The 17,360-nt window shown below is 29.0% G+C and overlaps 1 protein-coding gene across 2 annotated transcripts; it reads left to right on the top strand.

Annotated features, from left to right (window-relative positions):
* The first annotated feature begins 10,010 nt into the window (after window positions 1-10,010).
* Window positions 10,011-14,901, top strand: LOC114419912 (pto-interacting protein 1-like). 2 transcript variants are annotated; one of them, XM_028385723.1, is made up of 8 exons: window positions 10,011-10,355; window positions 11,983-12,075; window positions 12,446-12,693; window positions 12,786-12,912; window positions 13,286-13,559; window positions 13,873-14,005; window positions 14,115-14,201; window positions 14,447-14,901. In XM_028385723.1, the coding sequence occupies exons 2-8, from the start codon at window positions 11,994-11,996 to the stop codon at window positions 14,576-14,578; spliced, it is 1,083 nt and encodes a 360-aa protein (XP_028241524.1). In that variant the 5' UTR covers window positions 10,011-10,355; window positions 11,983-11,993; the 3' UTR covers window positions 14,579-14,901. The 2 variants fall into 2 exon arrangements, with proteins under 2 accessions (XP_028241524.1, XP_028241525.1); XM_028385724.1 differs by having other exon boundaries at window positions 11,949-12,075.
* The last annotated feature ends 2,459 nt before the right edge of the window (window positions 14,902-17,360 follow it).

The following is a 17,360-nucleotide window of genomic DNA, read 5'->3' as shown; positions in this document are numbered from 1 at the left end:
ATAATTTATAATTAAATAGCAATATAAAATTTTTACTCTATTTATGTATATATTATTTTTTTTATTAAACTGTTTATCATTTTAATCTCTTACCTAATAAAAACATTTTTACAGTTTGTTTAAAGATTAATATAAAAAAATTTACTCTATCTATCACAAATAATTTCAGATGTAGTTTTTAAAATAATTATGATAAAATCAATAAATTTATATTATTATGAAACAAAAAATTTAGAATGTTAGTAAATTTTAATGAAAATTTTGTTTAGATAGTTTTCTTAAAATTACAAAGAATATTTTCTGGTAGTGAAAAAAAAAATGCAGAGAATCTAGCGCCAGCAAAATTAGAGAGAATCTCAAATTCTCAATATCTGTGATCAGGGATCTCAATTTAGAAATTAAAGGATCTAACTCACCCATTAATAAAAGACTTAAATAATTTTTTGTTTATAACATAGTACTTTTTTGTTTTTGTTCTTGTAAATCTTTTTTCGTTTTAATTCTTATAAAATATATTTATTTCATTTTCTTCCTTAAAATTTTATATGAGATTTTGAGTGATTTTTGAACAATGAAGATTCAATTCATGAGTTACCGTATAAGCCAATTTTATCTACGACATAAAGATTCATTCATATTAAAAAAAAAAAAAAACTTGTGGTTAATTAGGGACGCGTCATTAAACTTTTTAGCTCAGAATGTGAAAGATATTATAGAAAAATGCAAAACAGATAATAAATACCTCACAGTCTAGTACCTTTTTTCAAAATATCTTGAACAGATGATAGTATTATTTTACACATTGTGGGGGAAAGAGATTGTTCACATATCTTCCTTAAATTCAAAGGGTAATAATTATAGGTTTGCATACAGGAACTGAAAAGTAAAATAAAAATAAGTATATGAACACACTTTTTAAAAAAAAATATGTTTAAAGTGTTCGATAAATAATCAAATTTTATTTTAAATTTCTAACAAATTTTATTATTATTTTAAATATTTGATATATTAATTTTTTTTTGTTGAGTTTTTAACTTAATACCATCACAATTATTAATAATATTAATAAAATTTCAATATATCATAAACTAAAAATAATAACCCCCTTCCGTGCGAGATCGAAGATAACCGTCTCTCTCAGGCAGCCATATAGTTTCTGAGGGAAGCTGGCTTTACTTAAATTGATAAATGGTAGTACGAAGTTCTACCAAAAAAAAATTGATAGTGGCAAGTACCAACTATTGAGGGATGATTATTCAAGCAATTAATCCTACATTTTCACTTTAAGGTACGTAGTAGATGAACTCACCTCATATATCATTCATTGTTTGTGTCCAGCCTTAAAAGGTAAATGAAAGCTACAGATCTTCACGTGGGTCTGAGCAATTGATTGAAATTGGAAAAGGGTTTTTAAAGTGACTCAAAATCCACATGGGAATTTCTTTAGATATTATTGGCATTGCGATCCAAACATTTCTCTGGAATTAAGGTTTGGATCAACTCAACTACAAAATCTAGTAGTATGGCCTTATCATTATCGAAACTTTGTAATTTGAGCCAACGTTACTAAATCATGTTTTTCTCAAAAACATTTTATATACTTTTTTTTCCTTACCATTGTATCATTTCTCCTAATTAAATATAATTTTTAACTTAACTAACTATTATGATTAACTCTCAATAAAAAGGCCCCGTGCAATCTACAGAGACTAATGATTCAATAATAACACGAAAACGAATGGTGCAATAAGTCTAACAATAATATTAATATAAACTTTAATATTATCTTAAAATTTGAATTTTAATTAATTAATTTGTGACAAATATTTTTTGTCGCTATATTCATTACCAAACATATGCAAACGCTTTTTTGATCGCTAAAACAACAGCGAGATAACCTAGCGCGAATTGGATTTACTATCGATTTTTTTTTTTTTATTGCTAATTGAGTCGCTGACATTATTAGTGACCGATTTACTTTATTTAGCCCCAAAATCATAGGCCGCTAAATCATCTTTTATTTTATTGTATTACACATAACATCTATCTATCTTTATTTAATATTTACAACAATCTCTTTCACAAAGAGTATCAGCATAATTCTTTCAAACATTTAAGAGGATTCATGTAGAAATTAAAAAAAAAAAGTGATGTTGTGCCTAGGTGTAACAAAATAATAGATTTAAAAAAATTTAATTCAAGATCATGGTGGATCAAATCAAAATAATTCACTAATTCATTTTGACTCATTTAAAAAATTTGATCCATTCATAATCTACTAATGAAACTTAATATTTTTGTCATCATAATATTTATATAAAATATCAACTAACTTAATTAATGATTAATCATCGTCAAAAAATTTAACTTATCACCTTTTGATAAAAAATTTCTCTCTATTTATATTTTTTATTTGCAAAATTCAAATTTAAAATCTTATTTAAAAATATTAAATTTAATATTACTCGAATTAACAACTTATTGATAAGAATCATAGAAAAGATTCAAACCTAGAATATTTAATGATAACAATTTTTAGCAATGGATATTCCACCTATCCATAAAAAATTAAAAATTAAATAATTATTATAGAAAAATTATATATAATTATTTATGATTAGATTATAGTATAAATTATGCATTGCATATTTTCTTCTGCCATTTTGTTATATTTTACAGTTTACACATATAAGCAATATAGCTCTAGCTTAATTGAACAAAATTGAGGTGGTTTTATTAATATACATGCATATCAGATGTGTGTCCAAAGACAGAGACAAACTGAATCTGTCCTTCCAAATTCTAGACTGCCATTGGATTTGACGTAGCTTTTTACCCAAAAATAAGATTTTAATTGATCCTCTAGGACTAGTACCATAACAAAAAGCTAGTATAAGATGCTCTTGGTTCTTGGCCCCTTCCCTTTAATTGCAAGCCAGTAGGTCCATTACATGCATTAATTAAAATGGATTTGAATCAAACATTTATACAGTGTCTGGATCAGGAAAGAACTTTAGCATGCGGGTTCCTCCTTATCACCACCACCTCCCTCAAAGGTCCTACAAGCTAAATGTTCTAATGTTCAAGAAGATATGTTATATTTATAAAATAAAATTATATAATAATTTATACAACACTTTGTATTTTCTCAATTTTCATATATTATCTATTTTATTCATATTTTCTCTCTCCTTTTTATTATGAATATATGGAAAATTTCTCGGTTAACAGTATATGTTCATGTTGTATCTGAATTGAATACCGACACATGTACAATATAATTGTTTTCATTTAAGAGAATTATTGTATTATCATCAATCTTTTTATGTACGTTTTTTTTAATCTCTGGATATATATATTAAAAAATCATGGCCACAACATTGAATATGACATTTTTTTTAAAAAATTTAACTACGTTTATACTTTCTCAATAAATTTTGTAAGAGATTATAGATCAAGAAGCATACGTTGATAATGTCAGATCAAAATAAATATAATTTATACAAAAATTTTGGAAAAAATACAAGTTATATTAAAAAAAAAGTAAATTGTGTTCCTCTAATTTAAGAGACGTTCTTGCCCAGCTTATTTTATAATATAATTATTCTTATTGGGTGATGAATACGAGTTATATTTGAGTTTGTTTTAAATTACATAAGTTGTTGTGAATTTTTTTGCTTACGGAAATTCTCAACATAATCAACAATTAGTTTTAAATATTTATCATTAATTTTGCAGATGATAAAAGCATATTTGGAAAGAGAGAATCTCACCCAAAGATATTCCACCAAATTCCTAGATTGATATTAGTCATCATAACATCTGTGGATATTCCGTAGTAATTAACATCATGATAAAAATGAAACAGTCATGGAACATAATCAAGAACCCAAGAAGATCAGATTAACTAAAACAACAGAGGAGAACAAAACAAAGGAAAGTAAAGAAATTGAGTAATGGGTAGTAGAAAGAAGAGAGTGAGTGTGCATATCAATTACACTACATTCATTAATTGTACGTAATGTGGTCCCAGAGAGAGACCAAATCACTGGCAACTCGATCATGTGCTTGGTGTGGACGACGTTGCCTCCTTCCTCAGTATGTGGACCTAAGATTATTTTGTCCTACACTCCCTCTTTCTCTTTATTACGTATTACGTTGCTAAGAAAGAAATATATATACGGAGAGAAATTTAATTAGAAAGGAGATCAGAAAAGTGTGTGATAATTTTATAATTTCCCTCATTTAGATGGTACACCAAGAGTGGGGGAGAGCCGGAAAAGACAAGTGAGTCACACCCAATTATCTTTCATGAGTTGAGAAGATATACTTGAGTGTGTTTTTTTAAAACAAAAATTTATAACATACAAAACAATATATTTTATATTAAGAAAAATAGTAGAGTGATTAAAAAATAATTATTTTTAAGATTTAATTTAGTTTTTTTTATTAATATACATTTTTATACAAGTTATTTATGTATTTTTACCCTCTTTTCTCTTATTTAAATCAGTCACGATAAATTTCTCTATTTTTTTTTTCTTTCTTTCTTATTTCTATTAATTTAAATGCCACGTTTTATTTTATTTTCTTTATACTTTCTTTTTATCATTTTTCCTATTATTTCTTTCTTCACCATTTCAGTCATTAAAAAAATAAATAAACCAAAACGTGTCTGCTGAACATAATGTAAATATGTGGTCAAACCTTGCTTATTAAAAGAGAATTCTCGCTTTTCTAAATTAGGAGGATTTTTCCATATTCATTGGATATTTTCTCCCATCAGAATCAGTACATGTTCCATTTCAATTTGCTTATTTACCGGAGAAAAGGTAAATCTCACTAACAACGGTTCATGCATGGACAAATAACAGATTCTGTGCACAATGATCGTAAACCTTTTGTTTTTCTTTCTTTTTTCTTTTTATGAATTATGTAAACTAATAATAATCGTTATTTAAATTTCATAAAATATCTTGGCATATTTGTGCGACCACCATTTTTCAAATCTTTACAATGTACCGTAGAATTAGATCTCTTTCAAACTCAACCTCCAAAAGGACCAAAACAAAAGTGATCTTGCCAACAATGCAAACATGAAAAACCTGCACTCTCTTAATTAGTGCCTGAATCAATAAGAGAAGTGGTATATGATATTCATATTTTGAAGAAACAGCTATAGGTCTCTTTCTTGTTTGTTTTAGAGTTTCTCAGCTCTTAGCGTACGTTCTAAGAGTTGTTTTCTTTAATACATAGGATCTTGGATACTGTGTAAAGGAACTTTAGTGTTTATGTGCATTTGTATAATATGACATGATTAACAAATAATTTTATTCTTTAAGCATATATGATGAATGTCCATTAGTATGATATGACATGATTAACAAATAATTTTATTCTTTAAGCATATATGGTGAATGCCCATTAGTATAATAAGACATGATTAACAAATAACTTTATTCTTTAAGCATATATTGTAAGAGATTTGATTTGATCATGTTATGGAAAGACAACATAAACGACTAATTTTAGTCATAATGTGTCATGTCGTCTAAAAGACCTTAAGTCACTTGTAATCAACTGATGATACTGACTTGAGACTTATTCTTGTGGAACATGCTCAGACTTAACATCACTGTCACGGGAAGACAATATTAACCACTAATGTAGGGTATAATGTGTCATGTAGCCTAAAGGACCTTAAGCCAACATCACTTATAATCAAATTACAGTGACTTGGAGGTTAATGTTACAAAATACGCTTAAACTAAATGTGCTTCTATTCCAATAATTAATGCGTGCTAATATTATAAGATAATTATATTAGTTATTTATCATTTAGTGAGTTTTATTTTATGTGATCAAATTAAGTGAGTCCGTTAGACAACTACATTAGAGAATATGGACTTAAATGAACAGATGTTAGTGTTGGTCCATTAGGAAATAATGGAAACCTTATTAAGTTAATAGACTATAAGAAGACTATAGTCCCTACTATACTAGTCGTCACATATAATTTCTTTTCTCCCCATCTGAAGAGTTACAAATGTCATATTAAGAAATAAAGAGGTTTTGATTGAGGAAGAACCATGAAGTTACTAGTTACGCTGTTAATCGGTTATCCGTTCCGTAACAGATCCTAAGAAGAGTACATGGATCAGAAATCACCTACAGATTCAGATCTTGCTGCGTTTGTTTGATCAATCAGTATAGATCCAGGTATTCCTAAAACTCTTTCTAATAATCTAATGTAATGTGTTCTTGATGGTTATTGATATTTTATATAGATCTCCTAAAATTTCAACAATAAGTAGTTATGTTAAAAGCCAAGTCCAGTCATTAGCGGATACATCATGATCCAAATTCAAGAGAAGAAGCTGAAGTTAACGTGTATAAAAGGAGTTCGAGTAGGATAAAAGAACCAACTGAACTAGCACTACTACACTACCCAGAGAAGATCAATTTCATTCTCTCGATTCCAAAGCTTATTTTGGCCGAAAACCATCCTTCAAACCACCGCTCTATGTAATTAGAACTTGTGTTCAGCTATCTCCTATGATCACTAGCACAACAAATCCCAAACTTGTGTGCTTAAAAATATATCTGTCGGAAAAAGTAAGTTCCTTAAATAAATTTCAATATATTAAAAGATTATTCTTTGAGTCTCGAGAAATATCCGGATTCACCTAAAAACACCCTATGAAGAAATAAAGTATTAGTCACTTCCTTTGCTACGCACATGCATTATCAACCGAACTAGGTCCAACCAAAATCAGTTTTACTGCAGCCAAACGAGGGCCCAATTTGTATAAGCCTCTTGGCTCATAAACCTTCGTTAGTCCAAAATGCTAACAGAGGATAATACTATTTTTTGGGTCCAAACACAGCATAAAACTGTATTTAGATCCAGGCTTTCAGGTCTCCCCATTGAGACAAAAATAAAAATGGCCTTACAATGATCTAATGCACGACCAATATGAAAATATACATGGGCATGGCACTATCCTCCTAAACTCAGTCATAATTAAATTCCTTTGTTAGGCTGTAGTTTACTGTCTTGTAATTTTTATTCTCAATGTTCAAAAAAAGTTATACTGATAAATTAAAGTTTTTAATACATTTTTTCATATAAAGTACATAATTTTTGTACTACCATTTTAAAAAATAAACATTAACATAACTACGCTCCAAACAGTAAAGAATTTATACTTAACCAGAAAGTACATTAGGTAAAAGAATGAGTATGTTTAGATTTCAGTTAAGAACCTTCAAATCGCGATTTAGATAATATTTATCATAGACATTTTTTTTAATACCAAAACCATGATTTGGAACTTTCCCATAAAAAACACGCACAAATTGGTTGACTTGACCTATACATTTGATTTTTGACTGAACTTTTGTTGTAGTTGCATCTCCTGGATGTTTCCTGGGTAGCTCTTTAAAACATGGGCATTTTGTGATCCCAATTCGCACGTATATATCCAAACAAATAAAAAGACAAAATCAAAATGATATTTCTGGCATTCTGACTATGAAATTGACCTTTAACTTTATAAAAGGTGATTTACAAATTAATTTTGTAATTAACACAATTCTATATTTTTAGGTGAATAACCCAAATAAAAAAAAGAGAGAAAAACTTGATGGAATCTTTAAGAAAGGTGCCAAGGAGATAAATTCAGAAGCCAGCCAAATCCAGCATCACAAATGCAATTCCAGCGAAGGCTTCTAAAAGTTGACAACAGTACAATACGAGCACTATGCTATCTTTATCGATTTTTGGTGTATAGCATTTAGTTTACGCAAAACTGTTTTTAACACCTTTTTTGTGAACTAATTATTTAAAACTTTTTAATTGCTAAAAAAACATAAATAATTTCATGTTTAATAAAAAAATGATGAAATAGTCCAAACACTCACTATTTAATTTAATTACAAATTGATAACAATAACTTGATTAAGTTTTATAATAATTAGTTTAAAATTATTTTTTACGTACTATGATTTCAGATAAGTTGAAGTATAAATAATGCACTAACTCATAGTATTAGGTAAATGAAGCATCTCTGTGTAGGGAAGGTTTTTTTTTTTATATTAAAAGTGAAAACGATAGAAAAGAAATAAGATTATTTTTTTTAGATTAAAAATAAAAATAGAAAAGATATATTATTTAGATGGGCAAATAAATAACATGTTTCTTTAAAAATTACATGTTTTCTATAACTCATTCTGTTATTCTATTACATTACATGTTTTATTATATATTATACAATATTATATTATTGTCTTAAATAATTTAAACAAGTATTTCATTCTATTATTAAGTTAGGATTTTTGTAATATATTTGTCACTAAATTAAAGAATTTTTTTAAAATATAATAAATCATCATAAATAATAAATAATTCGTATAATGAGTCTCGCTCGATTCTTGGTTGGATTATAATCTTGATGTCAACAAAAAAGATCATTTTTTTATCTTCTTTTTATGCAATATTTTTTTATTTAATTTTTATGATTTTAACCATAACAGAAAACTATAAATAATATTTTAATTAATATAAAATTGAATTTTAATCATATTAATTTATACTTAAAAGTCAAAATGCCATACTCAAACTATAAATTTGATACAATCAATTTGGCCGGTTATTACTTTTTTTTCATTAATTTAAATTTCAACTTTATATAAGTATCACATTTTTTTTTACATTTATCAACTTACATAATTTGTTACAATAAATAACTATAACTATTTTAAAATACACTTAAAGTATAGCTTATTGACATACTCATTCTAGAGTCACCCATGAAAACTTTGATACTTAAGTCATTATGAGAAGGAGTGAAGAAGTGATCAAATTGGAGAGTAAAGACATATTAATTTTATGTTCTTGTTTTTGGCCCTTTTATGTTGAGATTCATCATTCATCCCTCACGAGTAGTGTTAATTTTGTAATACGTCTTTCTCGCCTCACGTGATTTTCGGAGGTTGTTTTGTTATTGGATAAATTTTAGTTCTGATTTGTTGTTTCGCATGTGTATTACCTTGATGTATCATTGACTGTGTGTTCTTACAGCTTTTGGGTCTCTCGTGCACATTTGTCTCTTGTTTTTACACTTTTATGATCTAAAACGAATAATTAATCAACTGATAACCATGTTTTAATGTGAAAAAGATTATGAAAAAAGTTGAAAGAAAGTAGAAACATTATCGACAGTAGTGGCTCATGTATTTTTCTATTTTGTTTGTTTGTTTGATTTGATTAATTTTCAGGCTACTCTAATGATATTAAGTCACAATCTAATTATTCTTGCAGTAGATTGTCTTCTCGCAAACGATAAATTATAAGATCCAAAATATCCTTTGATGAGGCCTGATCCCTCCCGTATATATAAAACAAATTTATACATAACTTAAAATTAATGTTCAGAATGCACTTACTTTATTATAAAACTATAAATATGAAATGGTAAAGCAAAAGTGCAAAACCTTTGGGTTTGAGACTAACTTAGAGTTTAATTATTAACAAAAAAAACTTAGTGTTTAATTTTTCTTTAAATTATATCTAAACGGAATAAAAGTTACAAAAATTATATTATTGACAGTGGCAGACACAGACAGACAACAGCTAGATTTACAAATTGGAACATTAATTAAATACGTAAATTACGTGTTTCTTATAGTACTTGTTTTTTAGGAAAGAAAATGATAAAAAAAAAAGAACAATGATGTATTTTTTATGATTTTAATTAATAGGCATACATTGCTAATATATATAAAAAATTATATCATTAAATAAATATAAAAAGTATATGATTTTTAAAATATTATATAAAAGTAAACAAACTTATTAAATGTATTTTAAACTATTATTATAATATTTATTTATCTGAATGAAGAAACTAAAAAAATAAATTTATATTTATAGAAGTATTTTTTTAAGTTTTAAAAAGTTATTTGTTCTCTCATTGACTGGACTATTTGTAACGGAGAATGGAGAATCGTGAATAAGGAAAAGAAGGATAAAAGAGAAAGAGAGAGAGAGAGTATCCGCCGTTTTGGAAACGGGCTTTTGAGTTTGTTGACTTGGCAAAGGCAAAGGCAGCGGTTGTAATAAATATGAATAAATAGCGTTTGGTGATGTTCATAAGACGTGTCTCTGTCTTTCTTCTCGGTGAAGTCAAGGTTGTTCTGTTCTTCTACGCAGACACACACACAAACACATAACATAACGCCCCTCCTTCTCTTCTTCTTTCCCTTCAAATTCTATTTCTTCATCCATTTTGTGCTCCAAACAGCACAAACATTACAATCACACCGGTGTTCTTCGCTTTCTACTCTTCTAAAAGGTGGGAATTTTTTTTCTTTCATAGCGCCAATTCTTCTTTCTGGGTTTTCGTTTCTCCGTTTTTGTTTTGTTCCTTTTCGTCTGTTATCCTTTTCCGTTTTTATTAAATATGCGTGGATGAGTGTTGATAAATTGATTTTAAATGAATTTAATTTTATAAAATTAATTTTAAAGTGATATGTTTTATGTTTAGATATTTTATTATAAAATTAAATTAGGATTAAAATTTAATATAATTTTTTTGAACCTAATGTAGTCAAAGTTGCTATAACTTAGAATTAATTTTGGATTTAAAATTAATTATAAATTCTTCATTAACATAAAATTAAACATATAAAAATATATCTTAAATCAATTTTGTCCTTAGAACAATTCTCCAAATATCAAACCAATAACTCACTAAAATAGTGAGATTTTTACAAAGTCCCTGCGACTATCTATTTATTTATTTAAAACCCAGAATTCTCTTTAATCAGTTTGGTTTTTCGCTTGCTTATTACTTTCTGGGACTAATTGAAAGTTGTTGTTTTTTTCTTTCTGGGATATGTTTAAGGTGGTTATGCATGCTTGTTTTTTGTTTGACCGGTTACCTTTTTAGGGTTTACACTTAACGGTTAAAGATATAAATAGTAGAAATAAGAAATTTTATACTTTCTGGCTTTCCGAAATTTGAGACTAATAGAATGTAACCGTAAACCTTTCTGGTTTCTTTGTTTTTAATCGTTTTTTGAAAGTGAAATTTGGTTTCACCACATTTATTTATTGGGGATAATATAATGTGCCACTGTTGGTTTTGATTTGTGGGGATGGTTAGTGATTTTTCTTCTTCTGAAGTTTAATTCATTTGTTGGTGTTTCTGTTTGCACTTTGACTAATTTGCATGTAACTAATTTGGTGTTCTGTCATGCAACAGCAGATTAATAGGAATGTGTGTCCTTTATTTGTACATATTTGTTAAATGCCCATGTGAACGGAAAAAAACCTTAGCCGATAGTGGCTACTTTTCTTATTATTCCCTTTGTGCTCCAGCCTGAGTATTTTTCTTCTCTTTGATTTTATTTTATAATGTTGCTGCGAAGTTACTGACAAATAGCATATTAGTTCATCTCTAAATTCTATTTCCTTGTCCTTGTCTATAGTTTTCTAATGGTGCTATTTATGTTTGTGTTCCTAGTGCTTTATTTGTTTTGCAAAATTAAAATGACTATTTAGTTATACGATTAAAGGGAAAAAAGATGAAAAAATTCTGTCAATTTATGAATTGCTTTCGATACTCTCATCATTTGAAAATCTGAACAGTTATAACGATCAATGTTTTGTCCCAAAAAGCAAATGATCATTGATCAAAAGTTGAGTTTATCAGAAATGCCGAAAAGGTGATTCCACAGTGTGAGAACTTCAAAGTTCTCCTAGAAGTATGTGCAATAAAAATGGCTGCTATCTGATCCACTTAAGGCAATTGTATATACACTAGCATGAGATAACAACCTAAATACATTTGCATAGGTGGTTGATTGGTTCTTTTCTTTTGTTTATGTCTGTTGTTGTTTATCCTCAGGGAAAGTGTGCCTAGTCTTATTTATACTTCTTTCAGTGACTTAACAGCTCATATTGAAACTTACCTACAGAATAGAGGATCATGGGTTGCTTTGGCTTCTGCAAAGGAGATGATAGTGTCACAGTTGCTGACAGAGGACCTTTCATGCAAAGCACTCCTACTGGTAATCTGCTATTTCCAGTCTTTTTTCGTTCTTTAAAATTTTTTGTTTTACAATTGCATCTTATATTTAATTTTATACAAGTCATTGTCGTGATTTGAAACGCAAGGTTCATGCTTTGTGTCTACAGTCTGTACAAATTCCTATACAACAACAATATGATCTTGCTGTCATTGACATTTCACACATTTCTTATATTTTTTTTGTGCCATTCTCAAGTGACCACCTTCTAAATTGAGATGTTCTGAAAATGGCCTGTCCAAAGTCTACATTTAGTGCTCCACTCAGTCTGTAGTTTAAGTGATTGTATTAATTGTATATTTATACTTCTGTTAGCACTTCATAAGTCTGGAATTTTGTTAATACAATGCAGGGAACCCCAGTTATCATGGAAGACACGCAGCAGTAACTGCTCCTCGGACTATAAATGTTCAACCTATTGGTGTCCCTTCAATTACAGTAGATGAGTTGAAGCCTTTGACAGATAATTTTGGCTCAAAATGTTTCATTGGTGAGGGTGCATATGGGAAAGTATATCAAGCCACATTGAAAAATGGGCGTGCAGTGGTAATCAAAAAGTTAGATTCCAGTAATCAGCCAGAGCAGGAATTTCTTTCTCAGGTTTGGCTCAATTGTAGTTGTAAACTTTTAATGATAAGATTGTAAAAGGGAATATGTTTCTATTCAGTACTTCTGATTCCCATCTTGTATAGGTCTCCATCGTATCAAGGCTAAAGCATGAAAACGTTGTTGAGCTTGTTAACTATTGTGTTGATGGTCCTTTCCGTGCCCTTGCCTATGAGTATGCTCCTAAAGGATCCCTTCATGATATTCTACATGGTTAGTCCTAACTAGTACTGTATTATCTCTCTTTTTCTGCACACAGATATATTCAAACTTACTTTTATTAATGTAATTTTAAGATTAATGCTGGCTGATTTTCTATAGAAACTTGTAACTGGTTTAGCCTGTGAGATTGAAAGCATGCCATCCTCCTTGGAAATGAAACTTAACAGCTTTGAAATTATACCATCAATCAGATGTTTTTATGCATATGTTCACCCACTAATCTTTTAATCTTTACTGATTGGATGAAAACGGCATGAAAAGCTCTTCAAGTTCTTTTGCCCATAGCATTGAAGCTGCTCTGTACGCACACATCCCATTAATTTCTTCATTATGATATGCAATTTTATTATAATTGTGGATACAGGACGCAAAGGTGTCAAGGGTGCACAACCTGGTCCAGTTCTCTCATGGGCTCAGAGAGTTAAAATTGCTGTTGGAGCAGCCAGGGGACTTGAATATCTTCATGAAAAGGCAGAGATTCATATCATCCATCGTTACATTAAGTCTAGTAACATACTTCTTTTTGATGATGACGTTGCGAAGATTGCTGATTTTGATTTGTCAAATCAAGCCCCTGATGCAGCAGCACGTCTTCATTCTACCCGTGTTCTTGGGACCTTTGGTTACCATGCTCCAGAGTAAGTTATTCCTGGAAGCCTAATATACTTGTTTGATCCTTTTTCTCAGTGCATGCTTGTTTTTTCACATACAGAAGACTTTTAAATAGAAGAATTTCTGCCTTAGTTGAAAGATGGAAAATTGGAACAAAAGAATATGAAAATTATAGTTGAGTAAACATGAAACTGATTAATTGTAAATTAGTAATATCTTTGGACAGTGTTGTACTGAACTTCAATCCACTTTACAGCCAATTATAAAGTTGGCTCATTGTCTCTCTTTACATAAGTTGTGGCTTTTTAGAACTTATTGGGCTTGATTTTTTTATGACAGATATGCAATGACTGGACAACTCACTTCAAAAAGTGATGTTTATAGCTTTGGAGTTATATTACTGGAACTCTTAACCGGACGTAAACCGGTTGATCATACACTACCCAGAGGACAGCAAAGCCTTGTGACTTGGGTACCAATATTTACTTGTTGCTGTTCTGTTGATAATTATTTTTGTGTTTTCTTCCCCTTTCAATTTTTTGATTTTACACATTCTGATTTTGTTCATTGGATTTTATCAGGCAACACCAAAGCTTAGTGAAGATAAGGTGAAGCAGTGTGTTGATGTTAGACTAAAGGGAGAGTACCCTTCAAAGTCAGTTGCAAAGGTAATTAGGCTATATTCTGGAAATGGAATATATATTGTCTTTAGTTCCAACAATGATATTCCAAAACACTTGCTTTTGTACATTTTGCTTGCAAACTTTCGATTCTATTCTTAATAAGCTTTAAAAAAAATGTGCTATATGTTATTTTGACCTTTTTTATTTTTCCTTGCCAACTACATAAATTATTTGAGAGAAAAATGTTAATACTTTTCATTTCATTTAATTGTTTTTGTATTTTGTAATAGATGGCTGCTGTTGCTGCATTGTGTGTGCAATATGAAGCTGAGTTTCGGCCAAATATGAGCATTATAGTGAAAGCTCTACAGCCTCTACTGAATACTCGATCTTCTCACTCAAAGGAATCATCCAACATGTAAATTCCAAAATCATTCTTCCCTTCTTTCAGACTGCAGAGTGTGTTGACCAATTGTCCTTGTGACACGTGTCTGTAATTACATATTCCGAGGTATTAGTATTAAAATATCATTTGCTGCGTTATTATATTTGTATCTCAACAAAACATGTTATAAAAATAGTGATGTAGGTGGCAAGAGATCATAGATAGTTAAGTTTATGGTTTGAACTTGAATACTTATTGGAATTTGTATTTGTTTGCTTGTTTATTTTTTCTCTCCCTACCAGCCGTGTACAAGTGAATTTATAAAATATTACTTCTCATGCATGTATAGTTGCATTACAATTTTAAAGTGAGGTTTTTTCTCAACGCATAGGGAATCTAGAAGCATGCTTATTTTTTCCGTTTTGATGTCGTTAAGTTTTACCGTTGAAACTTCTCAAACCTTTTCTAAATTATGGTGTGGCAGCATCACAATGCGAATATAGCTTATTAGTTTGTCTTTTAACTCAATTCTTTTTTTAGAATGTTGAGAATACTCTCTGATCACATTTCTTACCAAGGTGTGTTATCACTTTCTAAGTTTTTTCACTTCTACAATGGTTTATTGAAAGATTTTGTTATTTGCGGATGGTGTGCCATGCACAGAAAACAGAACTGGTTGAATATAGTTTTTACTAAGAACTATTTGACTTGAACCATGCGTTCATTGCGTTTTTTTTTTGGTCTTATGGTTTTCTTGGCGGAAGCTTTCTCAAGGGTAATCAAAGAGGATGGATATCACAAATAATAAGGAAAAAGTAATTAGGGGTGTGCAAAAATTAATTCGGTAAAAAAATCGAATCAAACTAGTTTTAAACTGTTTTACTCGGTTCGATTTTATACCAAATAGTCAAACTGATTTAGAAACAGGTTCAAAATCAAACTGGTTTTAAAAATTGGTTTGAACTAGTTTTGAATAGGTTTTTGAACTATTTTTTTTTAAATAAAAAAAATATTTAAGTGAAAATTAATTTGGTTAACCAAATTAGTTTTATAAAATAGTGAACTTTTTTTTTCTTGAACTAGTTCGGAAAAAAATAATTTTGATTACAATTCAATTAAAACCGTTTTTTTGTTTTTTTGCATGCCTCTAAATGTAGTATATCACGTTACTTTTAAATATCTAAATGAGAAATGTAAGTTACACTCCATTTTTTTTTAGTAAGTTTTGTAATGATTTTCTCCTAATTTATATTAAATGAGAAACAAAACTTACCAAAATTAATTATTTTTAATAGATTCTAACCAATTAAAGAAATAGTCTTTGAGAAGAATGTTGCTAACATTCCTCTATTTAAAAAATTATATGTAATGAAAAATGATTTAATAACAATTGTACTTTGTTTAGTTTGTCTTTGATTAAAACTGACTTGTTTAACTAATCAAATAAAGAATTGGAGATCTTGCTGATTATGAAAATTTGACAACAGCTTATTTTATTATCATTCAAGTTCATTTAAATGAAAAAGAAAAATATAAGGGGAGCATGTTTTCACTTTCGGATTCCACAGTCAAATAAACCCTTAATTCTCAGATTTCCCAAGAACCTCTTGTTAGAATTAGTGTTTGGATTCTTCTAAAAAAGGAAGAATTTGTGTATGAATTCTTGTCCGAGTGTTAGTGACTTTAGCTGACCTGTTTGTCTAAAAACACCTTGATGCTATGGATGTATGGCGCTCTGGTTGCAACTTGTCTTTCAATGTCCAACTTGAACTTGTATTTTAAGTTTGAGCTTCAGATAACACAAATCTTGCTTTCATTTATTGGCATTCTTTTGTTTGACTCCTTTTTTTTTCTATTACTATTTTGGGTCTTATAATCTCCAGTTTTGGGCATATAGACCTTCCCTTCGATATGGATTTTGATACCATTGTCCAAGAATGAGAGAGATTGTATGTTGGTAGACCTAACTTGAAAAGTCTATTTGTCAAAAAATTCTTCATACTTGAGTTAGAACCCGATTATTTACCCTTTCAACCAGAAAAAAATTAAAAATAGTTAGATTTTAATAAAGTGTGAATTTTTAAAAATATATTATTATGTAATGAAGTGTATAGCATGTTTTAATTTTTATAATTAATGAAAGATATGTTAATAACGCAATAAATCATATTAGATAGTAGGATAATTTGTTTTGAATTTAATGATGATATACTCAATACACAATAGTTTTTTAGTGTCATCTAATAACATATTATAGTTTATGTAACTCTTAATATAATTTAGTAAAAGTTAATAAATTGATCGTAAATAATAATTTATTATTAAACGATGAACTGACGATCCTTTTTATCATATTAAAATATATCACACCAATTAATTCGTTGGTCTCAACGAAAGAGATTCACATCCTTTAAATTAAAATTGCTCAGAAGATTAGTTTTGAATCCATGTTTCGATCAGCCGAATAGAAAAAAGACACGGACATGTAATCATGAATCCATGTCTGGTAGGTAATTCAAACTGAAACTTCACACGTTTTGCCGCAGTTAAAAACAGGTTGCCTACGTTGCTGCCAGCCTCAACAACACCGACACGCTTCCATTTTATTCTTTACGATGCATATAATTAAGAAGAATCTAAATTTGTTCGTACTGAAAAGTCCATACCAAACCCCACCACAATAAGTCAGTCATGAAAATCAGCACATAGTTTCACCTATTTCTAACAAATTCCACCAACTTATTTCAGTAGATTAACATCAACACTTGTTAATTTTATCCTTTTTATGGTAAATAAAACAAATAATTCTTAGGTGATTG

Source organism: Glycine soja, chromosome 7, assembly GCF_004193775.1.
Source record: "Glycine soja cultivar W05 chromosome 7, ASM419377v2, whole genome shotgun sequence".
Lineage (NCBI taxonomy): Eukaryota > Viridiplantae > Streptophyta > Magnoliopsida > Fabales > Fabaceae > Glycine > Glycine soja.
Note: the sequence above shows the minus strand (reverse complement) of the source record. Positions and strands in the feature narration are given on the sequence as shown.

Bases quoted from the DNA above. Each gene is read 5' to 3' on its own strand.
- LOC114419912 (XM_028385723.1), top strand. From the start codon at position 11,994: ATGGGTTGCTTTGGCTTCTGCAAAGGAGATGATAGTGTCACAGTTGCT. The intron at 13,560-13,872 runs GTAAGTTATTCC...TTTTTATGACAG, and splicing joins TTTGGTTACCATGCTCCAGA to ATATGCAATGACTGGACAAC. The intron at 14,006-14,114 runs GTACCAATATTT...GGATTTTATCAG, and splicing joins AGCAAAGCCTTGTGACTTGG to GCAACACCAAAGCTTAGTGA.